The following is an 18,668-nucleotide window of genomic DNA, read 5'->3' on the forward strand; positions in this document are numbered from 1 at the left end:
AAGCGTCTGAGTGATAGGGAAATCACATGATTTAGTGTCGTTATATGATCTGAGTAGAGAGCAGTGCAACTTGAACTTACTGAGCCTTACGATCGATCTATCATCTGATATAATACGTTCATCCATCTGTCAAAAAGGTATGTGTACAGTATATTTTAGTGGGTGATAGAATGTGAATAATACAGTGTGTATTATTATCCATGTAGATCTATAGCATTTTTCTGCCCCCCCCCCCCCCCCCCCTCTTTTTTATCTTGGGCACGATGTATATATTTACACAACCAGCATGCAGTAATTTTTCTTGGCTATTTGCACATTAACCGTCTGTCATTTAACTTTCCTTGACCATTTCCATTACTGTGATTGACTGAATTTGACATAGATAACTTACTAGACATATATCTGTATGTGCGTGTTTTAATAATGAAAGATGAAGGTAACGAACAGTGATCAATCTCATAACTCCTACAAGCAATACAAAATAGAGTGTTGGTCAAACACGGACCCCCGGACACACCAGAGGTGGGATCAGGTGCCTAGGAGGAGTAACCAATTGAATTTGTTTTCATGGATTGAAATTTGTATATATAAAATGCTTGGCGTTTGTTAAAAAAATCATTTATTTTCCATCCACTATCTGAGAAATGTTTGTGTAGATTGCATGATGTGTTTGAAGGCATACAACTTAAGAAATCACTTTTTAAAATTTTTGGAGGCCACATTAGTCCATGATTCTGTATGAAAATCCCACAGATATGCTTGCAGCATGGCAAGGTAGATACGGCTATGCAGGTTTAGGACACGATATGGTGGTACTTTATATAGCCTACAGAAACTAATTTGCAGGACGGTCCTATATATAGCCTACATAAACTAAGCTGTATGGTGTCTTGTACATAGTCAATGTCTATTTACTCACTAATGGACTACTCGTGGCCATTAAGAAAATGTTTGTAAATGTATGGACTTTTAAAATTTGAAACTGTATTATTTGCCTGTATAAGAAGATGCAAGTATTGTGTATGTAATATATTTCTTTGCAGATGTTTTGTATGGAATGTGGTTCGAAGCTTGACGCAAAGTCAAAATTTTGTGCTAATTGTGGTACCAAATGTACCAAGGTACCTTTGGCCTCTGAAGAAACAGATCCTGGTTAGTACTTACTATCATGGTTTTACAGAAAAAGAAACAATAAATTATATAACATCCATCCTTGACAATGAAAGTATTGAACAGAAATTGCAAAAAGAAGGTTTAAGTGTGTTATGAAATGAATTTGCAGGTACTGAAGTTCTCGCATGTGATGTTGAGGAAACTTTGTCCCAAGGTAATAAATGGTAAAATTGACTAGTGAATAATATTTAAAAGGTGTAAGAGAAATTTCACAGAAATCTGAATGGATTAAATGTTCTATTGTTTGATGAATTTGTTTTTGGCATAGAAATAATGGAGAACCAAATTAACATAAACTTATTATTATAAGAGATATTTTTCATTATTTGAAGATATCAATTCAGTTATTGCACTCTTCAATTGAATTGATGCAAGCAATAATTGAATTGATGACAGTGATAATTGAAAGCACTAATTGATGTGTGGCATTGTGTGCATCAATTCAGTGGATGCATGCATCAATGTGAGGGAATTAGTGCATTTGAAGATAGTCGAATAATTTTATGATCTCTTTAATTTAATTGAAGATATCTTTAATTATTTGCAACGCTTTTGTATAAGAAATTAAAGCACACATCAGTTCAAGAGAGCAACAAGTCAGTCATTAAGAGATCATTAATCCAATTGTGGATATGTTGAATTGAAGATATCACTAACCATATAGTTACTCTCATAAAAAGAATTATTGCATGCATCAATTGAATTAATGATATCATAATTCAATTTAAAAGATCAATAATGCAATTATTGCATGCATAAATTAATACGCAACTTCCGAGATATCAGCTCCTCTGTGAAAGAGGTACGTTAAGTGTTCTGTTGAACGCTTGAGTGGGTACAAGATATATACATATACTATAGGTTAGCTATATAAATTCGGTTAAGTAATGAAAGTGTACATTTTGTTTATACCAACTGTTGGTATACATTAAACTGACCATATCAAGAATAATATTTGTTTGAATTAGGCCATTAAATTAAATATGAAAAAAAAAAATTATTTCCTTTTCTGTACAAGTGATATTTTAATCAAAGAAGAAAGTGATTATCGATTTTTGTTTGAACTATTTCATTATTGAAAACCAATAAACTTACTAATAGTGTGTGTCCCTGCAGTTAGGGTGGTTACATGATGTCTGATAATCGGCCTTTAGTGATAAGCATTTGTACCCACCGCGTGTGGACAATAGTATGTTTTGCGTCTCACTGTGCATAAGAGTTCCACAAAGGGAAAGAACTATTGGACAACTCGGAAATTACATATTAAATGCACACTACAAATGAAGAGAGTAATAATTCAATTATTGCTAGGATTAGTTGAATTGATGCGCACATCAATAGAATTATTGCTCTTTTCAATGTAATTGTAGAACACATCAATTAAATTTTTGATATCATCAATTCATTTATTAATAAAGAGAGCAACAATTCATGTATAACACTCATCAGTTCAGCTGAATAATTAATGCTATCAAAATATCATTACCTTCTTTACAGCCATTATCGGCATACAGTGTGCTGTAACTGAAATGTCAGAAATTGATATATATATATATATATTTATTTGTTGATAGGTGCAAAAGAAAGCTTAGCAAAATTGAAGGAGAAGTATGGTTTTGGGCATGTTGGAAGAAAATCGAAACTGGGGTCCAAAAAGAGAAATTGTGAAATAAAAGTAAATAGATTTGATTTTCATTCTCTAACACTGTGCATGAGCAAGCCACATGTGTGACTAATTGTTGATATACATGTATTTGTAAATTATCAGTATTTTTCAATACCATTGTAAGAGATTGCGTTATGCAGTGGAATGTCAATATTTCATGCATTAGTTATAGCAAACTACATACATTTCAACATTTGTTTAGGAATTGTTAATCCATGTTATGGATAAAAACAAGAAAGCTCTTAAAAGAGCTTTTCCCTGTGAAGAGGGTTTGACGGGATGTGTGAAGATCTCGACCAGTCCTGGGCAAACTACTCGGGACTGGATGACATCCCTGAGAGAACATTTTAAAGGGAGTATAGAGTTTGTTCCCTATGTGATGGGGAGAAGTGGATTACAACGAATGAATGAGGATGCTACGTTATTGGAACTTGAGAGTATGAAGGTACCAAAGAAACCTTTGAAGGTGTATGCCATGGCCAAGGGAAAAGGTACCTCTCAGAAAGTTCTTTGTTTTTGGTCAAAATTCCATTAAACTCTTTATAATGACAGCATTAAATTTTTGTCAAATAATGGATTGTATCCACAAATACTTAGCAATGTATGGTTATTTGGTAACATGCATATTACTATAATTGGATTTGAAGGTTATAGCATGTACAGTGTTATTAATTTTCAGAGTAATATTTACTGTAAATGTTCAAGATGTTTATATATAAAGCTTTCTCCCTTATGACTTGTGGAATGATAGACTTATGGGTCAGAATGTTCATTTATAATTCCTAGTCAAGAAATAAACAATAAATGAGGCCTCATTTTGTACAGGATATGTTTGCCTTAAATTTGTATGGAATTGTTATCATGACTTTGAAGAAATGTATATTCTGAGAATTAGAAAGACTTGGAAATACTGTGTATCGATAGCAAATGTAGGACATCAAATCATATGTGGATAGTTTTATCTTTTATTAGTTACACTCACACCTACATAATAAAATTAAGTGTTTTAATAATTTTGATACTTTTAGAAAGGCACGAAATAGTAGGAAAATTTAACAGACAGAAAATCCCAAAGGTTTATATTGTTTTGTTTTTTTAAATGAAGTTTTATGTATGAATATTTTTTCCTTTGATTGTTGTTTTATTTCAATTTGGTGATTAACCTGTCTGTCAATCAACCATTTGCTTGTTCAATGGAAAACCACCATTGTCCAATACATATATTATTTTATTTCATACATGTCACTTCAGATATGGATATACCGGTAAAATGAAAACATATAATTCATCTACAAATTTTCGGAGTTCAAAGTTGTTATAAAGTTGTTGAAACTGAAGTATTTTCTTGTCAATTCTGGTGATGACAAATGCAAAAATTATGATATGATTTAATCGTCGCAATCAACGGGTCATTGTTTCATTCTATATCACGAACAATAGAATGAAACATTATATCCTGTGGTTTGCAACGATGGATTTTAATGTGATTTTGTGAAATTCCACTGTTAACAATTTTGAAATGTCATAGATTCTAAAACATTTAGGGAAACTGTGAGTGTTTCATTACTTGATGTTTTTTCCTTCTTTTTTACTTTTTTACTAACAACTTTTATTCACAGATCGAGACAAAAAATTGTCAGGCCAATTGATTTATACAGATACTTTTATTTTCTTCGAAGTCAAATCAAAATGAGAACCATATCTCATGTTACGATCATTTTCCAACAAAATACACTAAATATTCTTGTCAGATGTACAAAACTTTTTAAAACTGAATAAGAATTTAATCGAAGAAAAGATAATTCTGAGGTATATATGGAACTACAAATTGAGGAAGTTAATTTTGATTGGTCATTTACAGGTGTGATATACCTTGAAGATGACAGTAGTAATGTGATTCGTATTAGGCTTATATAAGATCAAAGCTATTATTATTTGTGCTTACAAGCCAAATTGAGAAACACAAACACACCTTGCTTAGGTACATATGTATTAATTCTTGAAGTGAAAATAACTGAACTTTGTGGAAATTTTCTATATTTAGTTTTTTGATGATGACCATGATGACTTGGAGTTACCGAGTTTAAAGGTATCCAAATCTGTAAGTATGCAGTTTCCTTGTAATCACAAAGTTACATGAACATGTATTTGTGGGACTTTCAAATTGTAATTGCATAGTATCATACAAGTCTATGAGTACATGCATTCTAATTATTATTTAATCAAAACCAAATACATATGAATAAAGATGTTAGTTTCAATTGGATCCTTTTAAAATATGTGGTCATTTGGAAAGGTGCAAAATTATTTTTTGTTTGAAACATAAAAAAATATGAATTACATATATGTTTTATTTATTCTATTATTACAATGTTATTTTGAATGCAAGATTTTCTTCTTATGCATTACAGCTGCAGTCCTGTAGAACTGAGACAGAAGAAATGAAGGAATGTAGAGATGATGCAAATGTAGGTTAAATTTGATATGCTATTCAATTTTTCAATGCTTCCCTTTAATAGTTATAATCTGCCACTGCTTTACAATCAAAAGATATAATGTTGAATTGATGCCAGTTGTTCCTTTCTGGTAAGTTATGTGTTTGCAACAATTTCACATTGGTACAAATTATTTTTAAAAAAAACCTCATATACCGACAGTGCTTGTAATACGCCAGTTTTGAGATAAGAGCTCTCCTGTGTAGGAGGTACATTTAGTAGAACTTTGAGGGCCTAAGTGGGACATAGTGAACCTACTGTCAGTGAGGAAGACAATAAAATGTATTAATAGCGGCTTCTCTTTAAATATATAAATGTTGGAAACACAAAATACTATTGAAAGAAATGTTTTACTAAAGCAGAAACATGAAAACAATGTCATATTTGAAAGTAATATCCAGGATATGATACCTACTACCAATAAAATTACGTGATACAATAAGAATTCCATGTATCTAATTACTCCCTGAATACTTATCACTTACTAATAGTTTGTTTATCATTTGAATTCGGGTGATTAAACAGCGTATGAGAGACTTAATGATTACATTCACTTATGCCGTGATGAATATTCGTCCCACTCCCGCATGTAAACAAGTTGTTTCATGCCTTACTATGTACGAGAGTTCTTCAAAGGGAAATAACTCGAGCGTATCTCGAAACCGGCATATTATTCATAAGCTTTTATGGGTAGCAATGGTCGTAGCTTAAACACCTACAGGGATCAATGAATTTAAATTTAGGTTATTTGAAGTGTCAACTTATTTCTAGATGCCGGGACCATCAGGTTTTGGAAAGAAAAGCGGAAAAAGTGTTGAACAGAGTGTAAGTAAATCAAAATGAGCTTAGTGTTTTTGAATGTTTTTTCATCAGCAAACCAAACTTTTTAGCTCACCTGAACTGGAGGTTGTTATTGAGCTTTTCTGATCACCTGGTGTCCGTCCGTCATTTGTCTGTCCGTCTGTAAACTTTTCACATTTTAACTTCTTCTCAAGAACCATTGGGCCAATTTTAACCAAAATGGCACAAAGCATCATTGGGTAAAAGGGATTCTGAATTATTCAAATAAAGGCCCAGGGCCCCTTGCAAGGGGGGGGGGGTAATCCAGAAAAATTAAAATAAGGTTGGGGTCATTGAAAAATCTTTTCAAGAACCACTGGGTCAGAAGAGGTGAAATTTATAGGGAAGCTTCTAGAGGAAATGTCTATTCTAAATTGTTCAAATCATGACCCCCAGGGTAAGGGTGGTGCCACAATAGGGGATCAAAGTTTTACATTGAAATATATAAAGAAAATTTCTTAGAATTGTCTTCTCAAGAACCACTTGGCCAGAAGAGGTGAAACATATGTGGAAGCTTATTGAGAGAATGTAGATTCAGAATTGTTCAAATCATGATTCCCAGGGTAGGGTGGGGTTATAATAGGGGATCAAAATTTTGCATTGAATTACATAAGAAAAAATCTTTAAAAATCTTTTTCTCAAGAACCAGTGGGCCGGAAGAGGTGAAAGTTATGTGAAAGCTTTCTTATGAAGTATAGATTCTAGATTGTTCAAATCACGACCCCAGGGGTTAGGTTGGGGCCACAATAGGGGATGAAGGTTTTGCACTGGAATATATAAGTACAATCTTCTTCTCAAAAACAGTCATATTTATATGGAAGCCTTCTCAGGAAGTGTAGATTATAAATTGTTCAAATTTGTTCAAATCATATGACATCCCCCCCCCCCCCCCCCACAATATATATTCAAGGTTTTGTAGTGACTCGGATGAGTGTTGTGACCCATGTGCCTCTTGTTTCTTTTGTAATGCAGGAACAAGTTTTAAATTATGTACACTGTAGTACATTTACATATAGATACATGTACATTATACTTTTAAATACACTCTACTACTTATTATAGCCTGTGATTTTTATGAATGTGTTCTATATGTACCTTAATTTTGTCAACACTGACACAGGCAAAGATGACTACAGCTACCAGTACCATGGATGTTACTTCTAATGTCAATTTAGTAAGTTATACTGTATTACAATTCTTAGTTAATTTTTTTATAGGCAGAATGTTTCCATATGAATGTATTTTTGTAGAAGGTAATTTCTATGATTTTCCAGCCAATATCTTTATTACCAAGTCATGAAAAATATACAAAGCATTTTGTACCAAAATATGAAATGTCATTTAAATTGAATTGTACCTGCATGTGCATTCATTTTCAGCCAATGTGTCCATTAAAGAGTTCCTCTGAGAGAGATGATGTGCAGACAGTAAGTTATTTTGGATTTAAACATTCTTTATCAAATGAAATTTTCTTTAGCATGGTTTGACAAATTAATTAGATAGTTTTACATGTTTGAAATGTTAAATTTTAGTCTCGCATGATTAAACGCCCTTTGGAGGAAGACACAGTTGTGCCAGTCAAGGTATGCAATGTTAAATTCTACCACAATTATAATTGTGTCTCCCCTTTATTATGTCTCCCTTTCAAAGGGGAGACATATTGTTTTTGTAATTTTTCTTCTTCTTCTTCTTCAACCAAATTTTGTCCAGGCCCTAACTAGAGAACCCTTTGACTTTTAAGACTTCAAACTTGGAACATAAGGAGATGGTATGGAGGAGGGGTGCCCGCTTCAAAACTTTTGACCTTGACCCACTTATAAAGTCATTTGTATGATCAATGAATTAATACTATTTTCCATAATTTGTTGAGGATTTAAATTCGTTGATTGGGGGGGGGGGGGGGTGTCCTCAAAAATTGAGCGGCCATGAATTTAATGATTCCACAGTACATGTCTTTTTTTTCTCTATGCAGTCACCAAAAACAGACAAATCAAAGACCTGTAATGAAGATGAATCATGGAGGGTAAGTCATTAGATTGCACATTAATTTTGATAAAAATATTGTATAAAATTACATTTTGTTAACATTTCTTAATCATTGAAATGAAGAAGTTGAATAAGCCATGTACTTGTATATCATATTGAAATTTTAATGCATTAATAAAAGTAAAAATTAAAAAAAATTCAATGAAAACTGAACACGACTCTTAAAAGGCTTGTCCCCATATTTATCTTTGCTCCCCCTTTTCTTCAGCCCCTATTATAAGCCCCTAAATTCTTCATGGTTCCAAGTATTTCAGTGTATGGTTATGACCTGTGTGGACGTACATCTTACATAGCCATTGTTACTCCGTTTCAATAAATTATCAAATGTGTGCGACTATACCACTTCAGGAGAAAAAGTAACAGCAATAGCACAGGTCAATGCAATACAAACAAACACAAAATGCACGTAACATAGCGAAATAAAATGTAAACATTATAGACATAATGTAAGAAATACTACATGTCAGCCAGGAGTTCCAGGTGTGCAATCAGGTAAAACAAATGAGAAAGGTATAATTATATACCCTTGTGGTGATATTGGAGATAGGGAAACTAATATGGCATATAGCTATTTACAAGTCATATTCAGCTTTAAGTTATCATACAATAATGAATATACATGTATAGTTTTTAATGTTCTTTTTCATAACACTTGTAAATTTCAGAATTATGCATTGTGTTAACTAATCTTTGTACATACTGTTTTATTAATTTTTTTCTTTTAGATTTCTGATGATTTTGAGCTTCCTGACATTGAGGTATACCCAACACCTTCAGAAATTACAGATGCCAAGGCTAACTCTGTATGTGAATGACATTGTATATTTTTGTGGATAACTATAAGTATTTACATTTAGTTATAAGCCATCAGATTGCACCCAGTGATTTACTCTTTGTGTAAGACACTATAGGGTTGATGATTTAATGGATGGCTTCCTGTGAAATTATTGTTGAATCTGCACTATCTCAGTTTTTGTGAATTTCATGGGTACCCCTCCTTAAAGAATTATTAAATTTGATCTTTATTTATTTTCATAAAATTAAATCATGAAATTACACACTGAAGAACCTTTTAAAGAAATGGCAATCCAGGAAATTATAATTTCATAAGAATCCTAAGATTCCACTGTATCCTGGACTGTAACAATTGTAATTGACTATATATATATATATATATATGTGCGCCATAACAAGTACATTGTACAATGTAAAACTTGTTACACTCTGAAGAGCCGAACTACACGGCAAAAGCGCTAAGTGTAATTAATTAAATGTGGATCATGTGTACTTAGTCATCATTGATGGGACATTGATCATGTATATGTTACCTCTTAATGGGCAGACCATGTGAGGGACATTGTTTGCCATACCCATATTCATCTACCTTGAAATTCTTAACCATATACTTACTTTTCCTGTTTTAAGCTTTCAAAGGAGGACAGAATTGAGGATTCACCAGTAAGTTATCTATGTCTGTATGTGGTATGTTATATAAGTAATATAACTAATAGTGCTTGGGACTTCCAAATCACTTACATTGTAGACATATATATATTTGGTATTCAAGGTATCAGTGTTCAAGATACTGAAGTTCATATGTATTTACAGTGCATTATAAGTTATGAAAAATAAAATCATTTAATTTGCAGAGCCCAATGATCAGGACATTGTATACTGACTTGTACTATGGAAAAGATAACGCGTTCATCATAGTTTAATGAAAATAATTTTCTTTGTCTAAGTCTTGTAGTCTGACTGTCTGTCATTCAGTTTGTGTCAGTGTGTGTAACACTTTAGTTTTCACGCTTTATTTCAGAAAATCATAAGTTGCATGATATGGTTTCTGTATAATAACTTTAGTTCTTTTGCAATGACAATTTATATCATAACTCCTTCTTACTTAAAATGAACCATATTGATAACATTTTTAAATTCTTCTTGATAACTACTAGTCCAATTCTTTTATACTTGGCATGAATCATCTTTGGGACAAGGGGGACATAAATTATAAATTTCAGGACTCCAGCACCCCTGAGGCTCTAGGGGCGGGGCCAAAATTGACCAATTTTCAAAAATCTTCTCTACAACCGCACATGTGTAAGAAAAACTAAATGCCTAGTGATGTAGAGCAGGAAAGCCTCCACCAAAATTGTAAATTTCATTATTCCCGGGGTAGGGGTTTTGAACTCTGGGTGGGGCCAAACTTACTATATAGTGTTTATATGTAAAACACTTAAATAACATCTTCTTTAGTGTTATTGATACTAAATTGGTATTAAATGGATAATTAGAAAGAGCAGGTAAGGATGAAAAAAAAAATTGTATTTTTTTTTAATCTTGTTTTATACTATTGCTGAACATTAGAATTTAGCTTAGATATTCAGAACAGTAAAAAAAAATTTGTAGGTTTCATAGCCCTTTGGAGTAGTGATACTTTTTCACTAGTAATCATGTGACCGATGAGGCCTGTGGGCCTCTTGTTCTGAATTTCCTGAAATAACTTATCAAATATAAGACAATTTTTTCATTTACAGATCATAGACCTGGAGGTAAAAGAGTTCTTTGATGTAAGTACTTGGTACAACAGTGATTATAAATGATCAGTAAATTAAATTATGGGAATGAAGGCCAAAGAAAATGTTCATGTGTTACAACACTGTAAATCCTATGAACTTCATAAAGCAAACTTCTTTACTATATATTCATTTTTAAATTTATGCATATTTTTATGTATTTTCCTGTCCAATCAATATTGAAATAAATATCAAAGTAAAGTTCAACAGAAATCTTAGATACTGTACTTTGTTTTGTGGGGAAAAAAGTGTTGTGTTGTTGTGGCTGTTTTTATTCCATGTGTTTCTTGATTTTACATATTCTAAGAATTCAGATTATTTTCAATTGATAAAAATCTTTTCCAGCTCATGGAAATGAAGATAAAGAGAAGAAAGGTTTGTAAATGCGTGGAGTTTTCTCCATGTTTCATCCATCTCAAACAGTAATATATATAAAAAAGACATAAAAATTACAATTTAATAGGTACATCTTCAGTAACAGAACTTTTATAGAACCAACTTGTGTGTATCTGGATTTCTTAATGTGGTGGACTTTCATGTTGAAAATTGATAGAAAATTGTTTTATATACCTTCTTGAGGTCACCTGGGTCTAATACGCAATTTCCGAGTTGCCCAATAGTTCGTTCCCTTTGTGGAACTCTTACGCACAGTGAGACACAAAACATACTTTCATGCACACGTGGTGGGTACAAATGCTCATCACTGCCTTCATATATTGCCTAAAGGCCGATTATCAGACATGCAACCACACAGACTGCAGGAACACACAATATTAGTAAGTTTATTCAATAATAAAAAAGCTAAAAAAAAAAAATCGATAATCTCATTTTTCTTTGATTAAAGTATATCACTCTTTCAGTTGAGGAAATAAAAATTATTTCAAATTTTGATTTCATGGCCTAATTCAACAAATATTATTCTTGATATGGTCAGTTTAATGTATACCAACGGCTGATATGAACAAAATTTATGGTTTCATAAATTTTATCCTTATTTACAGTGCTAATCTATAATATATGTGTACATCTTGTACCCACCTAGTGTTCAACAGAATACTAAACGTACCTCCATCACAGAAGAGCTGATATCTTGGAAGTTGCGTATTCTAATGATAATGTGCATGAACAATTGAATAATATTAGCATATTTTTGACAATACACGTGTGAGGTTTATTTGTGCTTTTCATTATAATAACAGTTCATTAAAGCTTCTTAAACTAAGAAGTGCATACATGATTCATGAATCTTATTGATAGTTATGCTTCTCAAAGAGCTAAAGCCATGAAAGTCCAGACAGGCCATGTCACAGACTTTTCTGAATAATTCACAAAATATTGTGCAGTTTTAGTTTTAAAAATTTATGTTGAATTAATTATGTATCAATTGTTTTTGCAGATGGCAGAAGACACTGTCATAGCATTTCCCGATAAGGAGAGAAAAGTTATAACAATAATATACGAAGACCATGGGGGGATGTCCTTTACAAGACCATTCTGTAAAGATGACACTCTGCAGGTAACATTATTCTACTTCCTATTTTATTGTTTCACCCACGTCAAAGACTCAATTTACAAATGTAGTCATTGTAGCTCACCTGAGCTAAAGGCTCAAGTGTGGTTTTCTGATCCAAATTTGTCCGTTGTCTGTCGTTGGCATCGTCATTGTTAACTTTTTACACATTTTCATCTTTTTCTCCAAAACCACTGGGCCAATCTCAACCAAACTTGTTACAGAGTATTCTGGGGTGAAGGATTAAATTTTGTTCAAATGAAGTTTGTTCCTCTTTCGAGGGGAAATAACTGATAATTTTTGAAAATTTTGTGGCATCCTTTAAAAATCTTCTCAAGAACCACTGGGCCAGAAAATATGAAACTTATGAAAGCTTCATAACATACTGTATATTCAAATCATGACCCTCAGGGATAGGGTAGGGCCACAACAGGGGATCAGAGTTTTATATTTGAATATAGAGGAAGTATCTTTAAAAATCTTCTCAAGAAGAGCAAAGTCATCATTAGTCATATTTATACATAAGCATGCTCAGGCATTGTAGATTCAAGTTAATGCTCAAATCATGACCCCCGGGGGAAGAACGGGCCATTATAGAAGATCAATGTTTTAAATTGAAATATATAGTTTTAAAAAAAAAAAAAAATCTTTTTACTGGGTATGCTATATTTAGTCAGAGAAATATGGAAATATCCTTAGTTAGTGTAGATTCAAGTTTGTTCAAGTCATACCCCCCTGGGTGGTAGGTTGGAAACACTAACATGTATACATTTAAACTTTTCAATTCTGAACTGATTTCTGCTTTTCTGTAGCCAAAGTGCTCCGGTGAGTGATGTGGCCCATAGACCTCTTGTTTATTTATTAGTGCCCTGTGCCCATCTTTTTCTCTGTTGTTTGGAGTTTGTTGTGTGTTGTCTGTAAACTTTCCACTTACATTTATTCCTATTCTCCAGAACTATTTGAGTCAATTTCAACCAAACTTGCCAGAAAGCATCCTTGGGTCAAGTTGATAGAAGTTTGTTCAAATGGAGAGCCACACTCTCTTTCAAGGGGAGATAATTAAGACGTTTTGAAAATTTAATGGCATCATTTAAAAATCATCTACTAGGCCAAAAAAGAGAAAACTCATATGAAGGCTTCATTGATTGTGTAAATCAAGTTTGTTTAAATCGTTACAACACCAACCCCCTCCCTCGAAATAGGGTTGGGCCATAATATGCTATCAAATTTTTACATAGGAATTTATCCTCTGTTGAACAGATAGGGAGAAACTGTGATGATGTAGAACTGCAGGGCCATTGTGATTTAGTTGAGCATTACAAATAATTACCAGAGAAGAAATAAGGAAAAAGAGAATAGTAATAATAACAAGAAATGGAGTAAAAACAATATAAAACTATAAAATCTATTCCTGCCTATTTCTAGGAAAAAACAAATGCATAGTTGAAAACATTTAAACCCTCTACCAAAGTCATGAAATTCATGACAAAAAATTTCAGTGCAAATTGAAGAGATGTATTGTATGTTTAGGAAAAGGAAAGTGTCCCCTTAAAATGTGACATCTTTGGCAAAAATTAAGGGCTATTTCACATTCTGGTGATGGTAAAGATTTACATATAGGCCTCTTGTCAGCAATATTTATTATCATATTTTTTATACCCCCCGCAACAAGTTTTTTTTTGGGGGGGGGGGGTATACTGGAATCGGGTTGTCCGTCCGTCTGTAGACGCAATGGTTTCCGGGCTCTAAAGCCTTATCCTTTCCACCTACCGTCACCATATCATACATATGGACTACCCATGGGATGAAGATGTTCCCTATCGATTTTGGGGTCAAAAGGTCAAAGGTCACGCACACTGGACATCGAAGTAGCAATATGGTTCGGTTTGTCATGCCATTTGTTTTTTACACTCAGAAAAGATGTAGTTTATACCTATTACCAACACCCTTTGGGAGATTGGGGTAAGCGGGGGGTATTCTTAGTGAGCATTGCTCACAGTACCTCTTGTTTTTCTTTCAGAGTATTTTCACATACATTTGTAAAGAAGTGGAGGCTGAAATTCTGCCTCCAGTATTTCATCTGGAATGCATGGCGCCATTAAAATGCCCTACTGCAAACTGCAAACACTGTTGGGAGCTAGACGCTAGCCACAGTTTACCAATTTCATCACTTCCAGATGCACTGATTATAAAGGAAGGGGCAAGTACATATATAACAAGTTTTATCATTCTGAAAGAAATTTGCAACATTACTGATACTTGTATCTGTATTTCTTATCAGGGTAAACTTTTGGAATCATACTTCTATAATTAAAAATTCATTGCAAGTTATAATGAAGACACTTTAAAACATTGTTTTCCTTATGTACATTTATACATTTACATGTAGTATTGTACTGCTGAATATAAGATTGTGCATAACCCAGAAGGCAGCTCTAGAAAAGAATACTTTTTAGATTAACACTGAAATTATCATATTAAAAACATTAACCTTTTTATATATGATTTATTAATATGTACCTTTATATTTAACAATGTTATTGATAATGACACATGTTACATTTCAGAACTTCTTAATGGATGACACCATTACAAACTATGGGAATGTATTACTTTGAAGTTACGAATGCTCATTGCCATCCACTGTCTGTTGTTTTATTCAATTGACACCTTATACTCCACTCATCATGCAGATGGGTCATATTCTGTAGATACATTAATGTTTGCATTTTACTACATGCAATGAACTATTGAACTGATTGAACAAAAAATATTGACATTTACATGTATTGTATGACTAGCAAGATTTGAATTTACATGTATATCTATGTATTCTTTTGTTCATCATTAAATGCATATTGTTCCAATTGCATATTTTAATTATACCAATTATCAATTAATACAGTATGATGTACATTAAAAGAGTTGTACATGTATGTAAAATGCAATGCAAGTCATTGATAAAATTTCTTCTTGCTATTGCTCATAGAGTGGATTATTTTTTCACCTTTAAAACTATGCAGATTTGGTTAATTACTGACATGGTGTAGAAAATAAGCTGAGGACAGTTATTTAAGAAGCACAAGCTTTATTTTGGACTTAATCTTGTGAAGCTAAATTAAGAACTGTATGTTTTGAATGTATAGTCCCCCCCCCCCCCCCACCTAGCTTGCCTAACAAGGATAATATATACTGTAAAATTACATTTTCTTGGGGTCAAATTTTCGAGGTTCAAGGAAAAAAACATTGTTCATGGGTATTTGATTTTGGGTTTGACGAAATGTTATAAAGCAGTTATGTATATTAAATTTTACATTTCATGGTGGACATGAATTCATGGATTCCTAAGTCATACCTCAAAAACAATGATAATTAACCCACACACACCACACACACACACACACAAATTGGTGATTTCACAGTAGTTTAGTAAGTTCAAGGAAATTTCTACGTATATCATAGAAATTATAATATTTTGATTATCTACCCCAGTCTTCCTTTCTCCAAATCCATTTTTTACATTAAATAATACACGTTAAACAATATTCAATCAATCACAGACATGATTTTTAGCTCTACTGGTCAGAGGCCAGAAGAGCTCATACCACAGTTAGGTGTCCATTTGTCAGTAAACAATTTTTCAGTATGCTACTCCTCCAAGTTTTAATGATTCAATTTCACTAATAATTGTCTCCCCTTCCAAGAATGGGGACATATTGTTTCAGTGTGAATTCTTCTTCTGCCTCTCGTACAAAGTTTGTCTGGGCCATAACTTTTTTGTCTTTTGACATAAGCCTTTGATATTTAGTATGTGGGTATACCATGATAAGACAGTGTGTCATGACTATTGTTGCTGACCCTTGACCTTTTATTTAAAGATCAAATAGTAGAATTTTTGTGTGGACCATAATTTTTGTCTTTTGACATTGGGGCCCTTGATATTTGGTATGTAGGCAAGTTTAATTTACTCTCATATGGCCTCTCTCTCGCCTCTGGTTGGCACAGGTTTAAATCCCGCTTGCACTAGTAAGTGAGAAAGTTTCCCAGTTTACTTTCGGAAGGTTGGTGGTCTCTTACCAGGTACATTGTATCTGGGTTCTCTCTTGCACCAATAAAAACTGGGCGCCACCATATAACTGAAAAATTGTTGAGTGTGGCGAAAAACCACAAAAATCAATCAACTATCATGTTTACTACACTGTTCCTTGTTAGAAGCTCATAAATACATTTAGGCAAATAATATGTACCGCAAGTCTTAATTTTCCACTTTTAAGTTCAAGATGATCCTAAAAAACGTTTTTTGAACACATAGACATATAACGGATGTCTATGTTGAAAACTATGGAAAACTGAAGGGGCCAGACACCAGTTTTAATATGATTCTTCCTAGTTTGTATACAAGTTCACATATAATTTCAAGAAATGTCATTGCCACGGTCATTTAAACAATAAAATGCTTTCATTGTTGTTTCATGGGTAATGAAAGTAGGTAACATAGCAGAAAAAAATGCATAACCTCTAAACTAGTCATCTGCCTATACTAGTTTTGAATGAATTAAACACTAAAGACAACTCTTATTCTAAAGAAAGATAACTCTGGTTATACTTCAGTAATAGAAACGTGCGGTGCTGGTTAGTAATATGTACATGTATTTTATTTAAGTATTAAATTTGTATTATTTATTTACAAGTATTTAATTGGTATATCAATACTTAATTTTAGATTATTTTAAGTTTAAAAACACTTCAAAATAACACATTATCACATGAAGACAAATTTATTAGAAACGTTTGTGATAATTGCAATAACTTTTTTACGAATTCCTATAACCCTGTTCTTGGATTATCCTATGACTTTAAAGGGACTGATTCATGATTTTCCTCCAAATTTTGTTTTTCACTTTAGAATAGATAATTAAGATCTACAGTCCAATATGTTTTACAAGGTTTCAGAAAAAATTAAGGCTATTCATCATGACGGAAGCTTATTATAGGGATTTTATTATGTGTTTTGAAAACAAAGATTGCGGTGTGTTATTGTTTACGGAATTTTTAAAGTAAATGGATATTGGTCAAAGTTTATTATATATATATATTGCATCTGGGGTATACTTTAAGTAAAATATGTCATTTAAAAGTTAAAATTTGTGATTGTACAAAATGAAGATGCTTTAAATTACAAAATTAATGTTCCAATGGTTTGCTAGTTTACATAAAAAACTATAGTCTTTGTTTACATCAATCTAATTAAAATTAGATGTTAGATCCGCTCACATACTCGCTACACTTAGTGTAGCGAGTATGTGAGCGGATCTAACATCTAATTTTAATTAGATTGTGTTTACATAACACAGAATCAAAGCTAAAATATTGCTCTTATCCTTACATTCTTTTGGTTGTCAACATAAGGCCAATTCAACTTAATTGATAGATTATCATCCCCGCCCGCCCCTCAAAAATTGGCCCGTCCGAATTTTTTTATTTTGCGATTTTCGGAATATTTTCATGTCCGACTCCGGTATTTAGACTTCTTGTTTACATTTCCGGTATAGGAACGTGAAAAGTCATACGAAGAAAGTAGATTTATATGGTTTTCTTAATTTCTCGCGTTCTTACAGACGTAAATCTTGAAGAAGTTAGGTATATTTCTGTTATATCCTTAAATTAAAGCTTAACCTGGAATTAGTGTATGAAAATAGCATAGATTGATATCCATCTGCCATTAAATGATGCGGATTAGTTAGAATAATCTAACTGTGTCTCGGGACAGGCCCTCACCACAGTTAGAATACCTCCCATATACCCGTAATGTAGCAGAAAATTGCGGAATCGCTCCAAAACGATTTTAAACTTATCAAAGAATAAACGCGTACATTTAAAGTTAAATTTATATACAACTAACCACATTGGTAATTTGTAAGTCCTTAACACTGTAAAAAATCGTATAATAATATTGTAAACTCAACACTTTGAAATGTCACTTTTCTCGATTCGAACTGACTGCCATTTTACCGGAAACTGCCATCGGAACACCCTGCTGCATGCTGTTTTCCAAAAACGAACGCTTACCTAATTTGCAAATAAGAACGGCCCAAGTGGGTCGTTAAGATAACTTTCCAAATGCATATGAGTGATGTGTTACATAATTTTACCGAAACATGCACTGTGTGCAATTTTCATTTTGCTACATTGCAGGTATATAGGACGCATTCTATCGTTAAATCGGGTCCGTAGGACATTATCATTTTAACGATAGAACATTCTATCTAGATGCGGATCTGTTGGGGAAAAAAAACCTCATTTGTCTTTAATATTTTTCTCAGAAAATAAAAAATAAAATCCTCCCACCCGCCCCATACTTTTTG

General features: G+C 32.8%; 1 protein-coding gene and 1 long non-coding RNA gene across 4 annotated transcripts; both read left to right on the forward strand.

Annotated features, from left to right (window-relative positions):
• Nucleotides 1-498: 498 nt before the first annotated feature.
• Nucleotides 499-3,059, forward strand: LOC130054792 (uncharacterized). Its single transcript, XR_008803132.1, has 3 exons — nt 499-1,152; nt 2,748-2,848; nt 3,042-3,059. It is a non-coding gene; the product is annotated as an uncharacterized LOC130054792 (long non-coding RNA).
• A 104-nt stretch (nt 3,060-3,163) lies between these two features.
• On the forward strand, nt 3,164-15,284 carry LOC125671352 (uncharacterized). Of its 3 annotated transcripts, none has more exons than XM_056165593.1 (15): nt 3,164-3,330; nt 4,884-4,940; nt 5,251-5,307; nt 6,106-6,159; nt 7,295-7,348; nt 7,554-7,601; nt 7,707-7,757; nt 8,147-8,197; nt 8,946-9,023; nt 9,646-9,678; nt 10,755-10,787; nt 11,139-11,168; nt 12,190-12,309; nt 14,324-14,503; nt 14,871-15,284. In XM_056165593.1, the coding sequence occupies exons 1-15, from the start codon at nt 3,310-3,312 to the stop codon at nt 14,919-14,921; spliced, it is 918 nt and encodes a 305-aa protein (XP_056021568.1). In that variant the 5' UTR covers nt 3,164-3,309; the 3' UTR covers nt 14,922-15,284. The 3 variants fall into 3 exon arrangements, with proteins under 3 accessions (XP_056021568.1, XP_056021570.1, XP_056021569.1); XM_056165595.1 differs by having other exon boundaries at nt 8,946-8,978; XM_056165594.1 differs by lacking the exon at nt 9,646-9,678.
• The last annotated feature ends 3,384 nt before the right edge of the window (nt 15,285-18,668 follow it).

This window comes from Ostrea edulis, chromosome 5, assembly GCF_947568905.1.
Source record: "Ostrea edulis chromosome 5, xbOstEdul1.1, whole genome shotgun sequence".
Classification (NCBI taxonomy): domain Eukaryota; kingdom Metazoa; phylum Mollusca; class Bivalvia; order Ostreida; family Ostreidae; genus Ostrea; species Ostrea edulis.

Excerpts from the sequence above, each read along its gene's own strand:
- LOC125671352 (XM_056165593.1), top strand. The coding sequence starts at position 3,310 with ATGCCATGGCCAAGGGAAAAG. Across the intron at positions 7,758-8,146 it reads ACACAGTTGTGCCAGTCAAG|TCACCAAAAACAGACAAATC; the intron begins GTATGCAATGTT and ends TTCTCTATGCAG. Across the intron at positions 10,788-11,138 it reads AGGTAAAAGAGTTCTTTGAT|CTCATGGAAATGAAGATAAA; the intron begins GTAAGTACTTGG and ends AATCTTTTCCAG.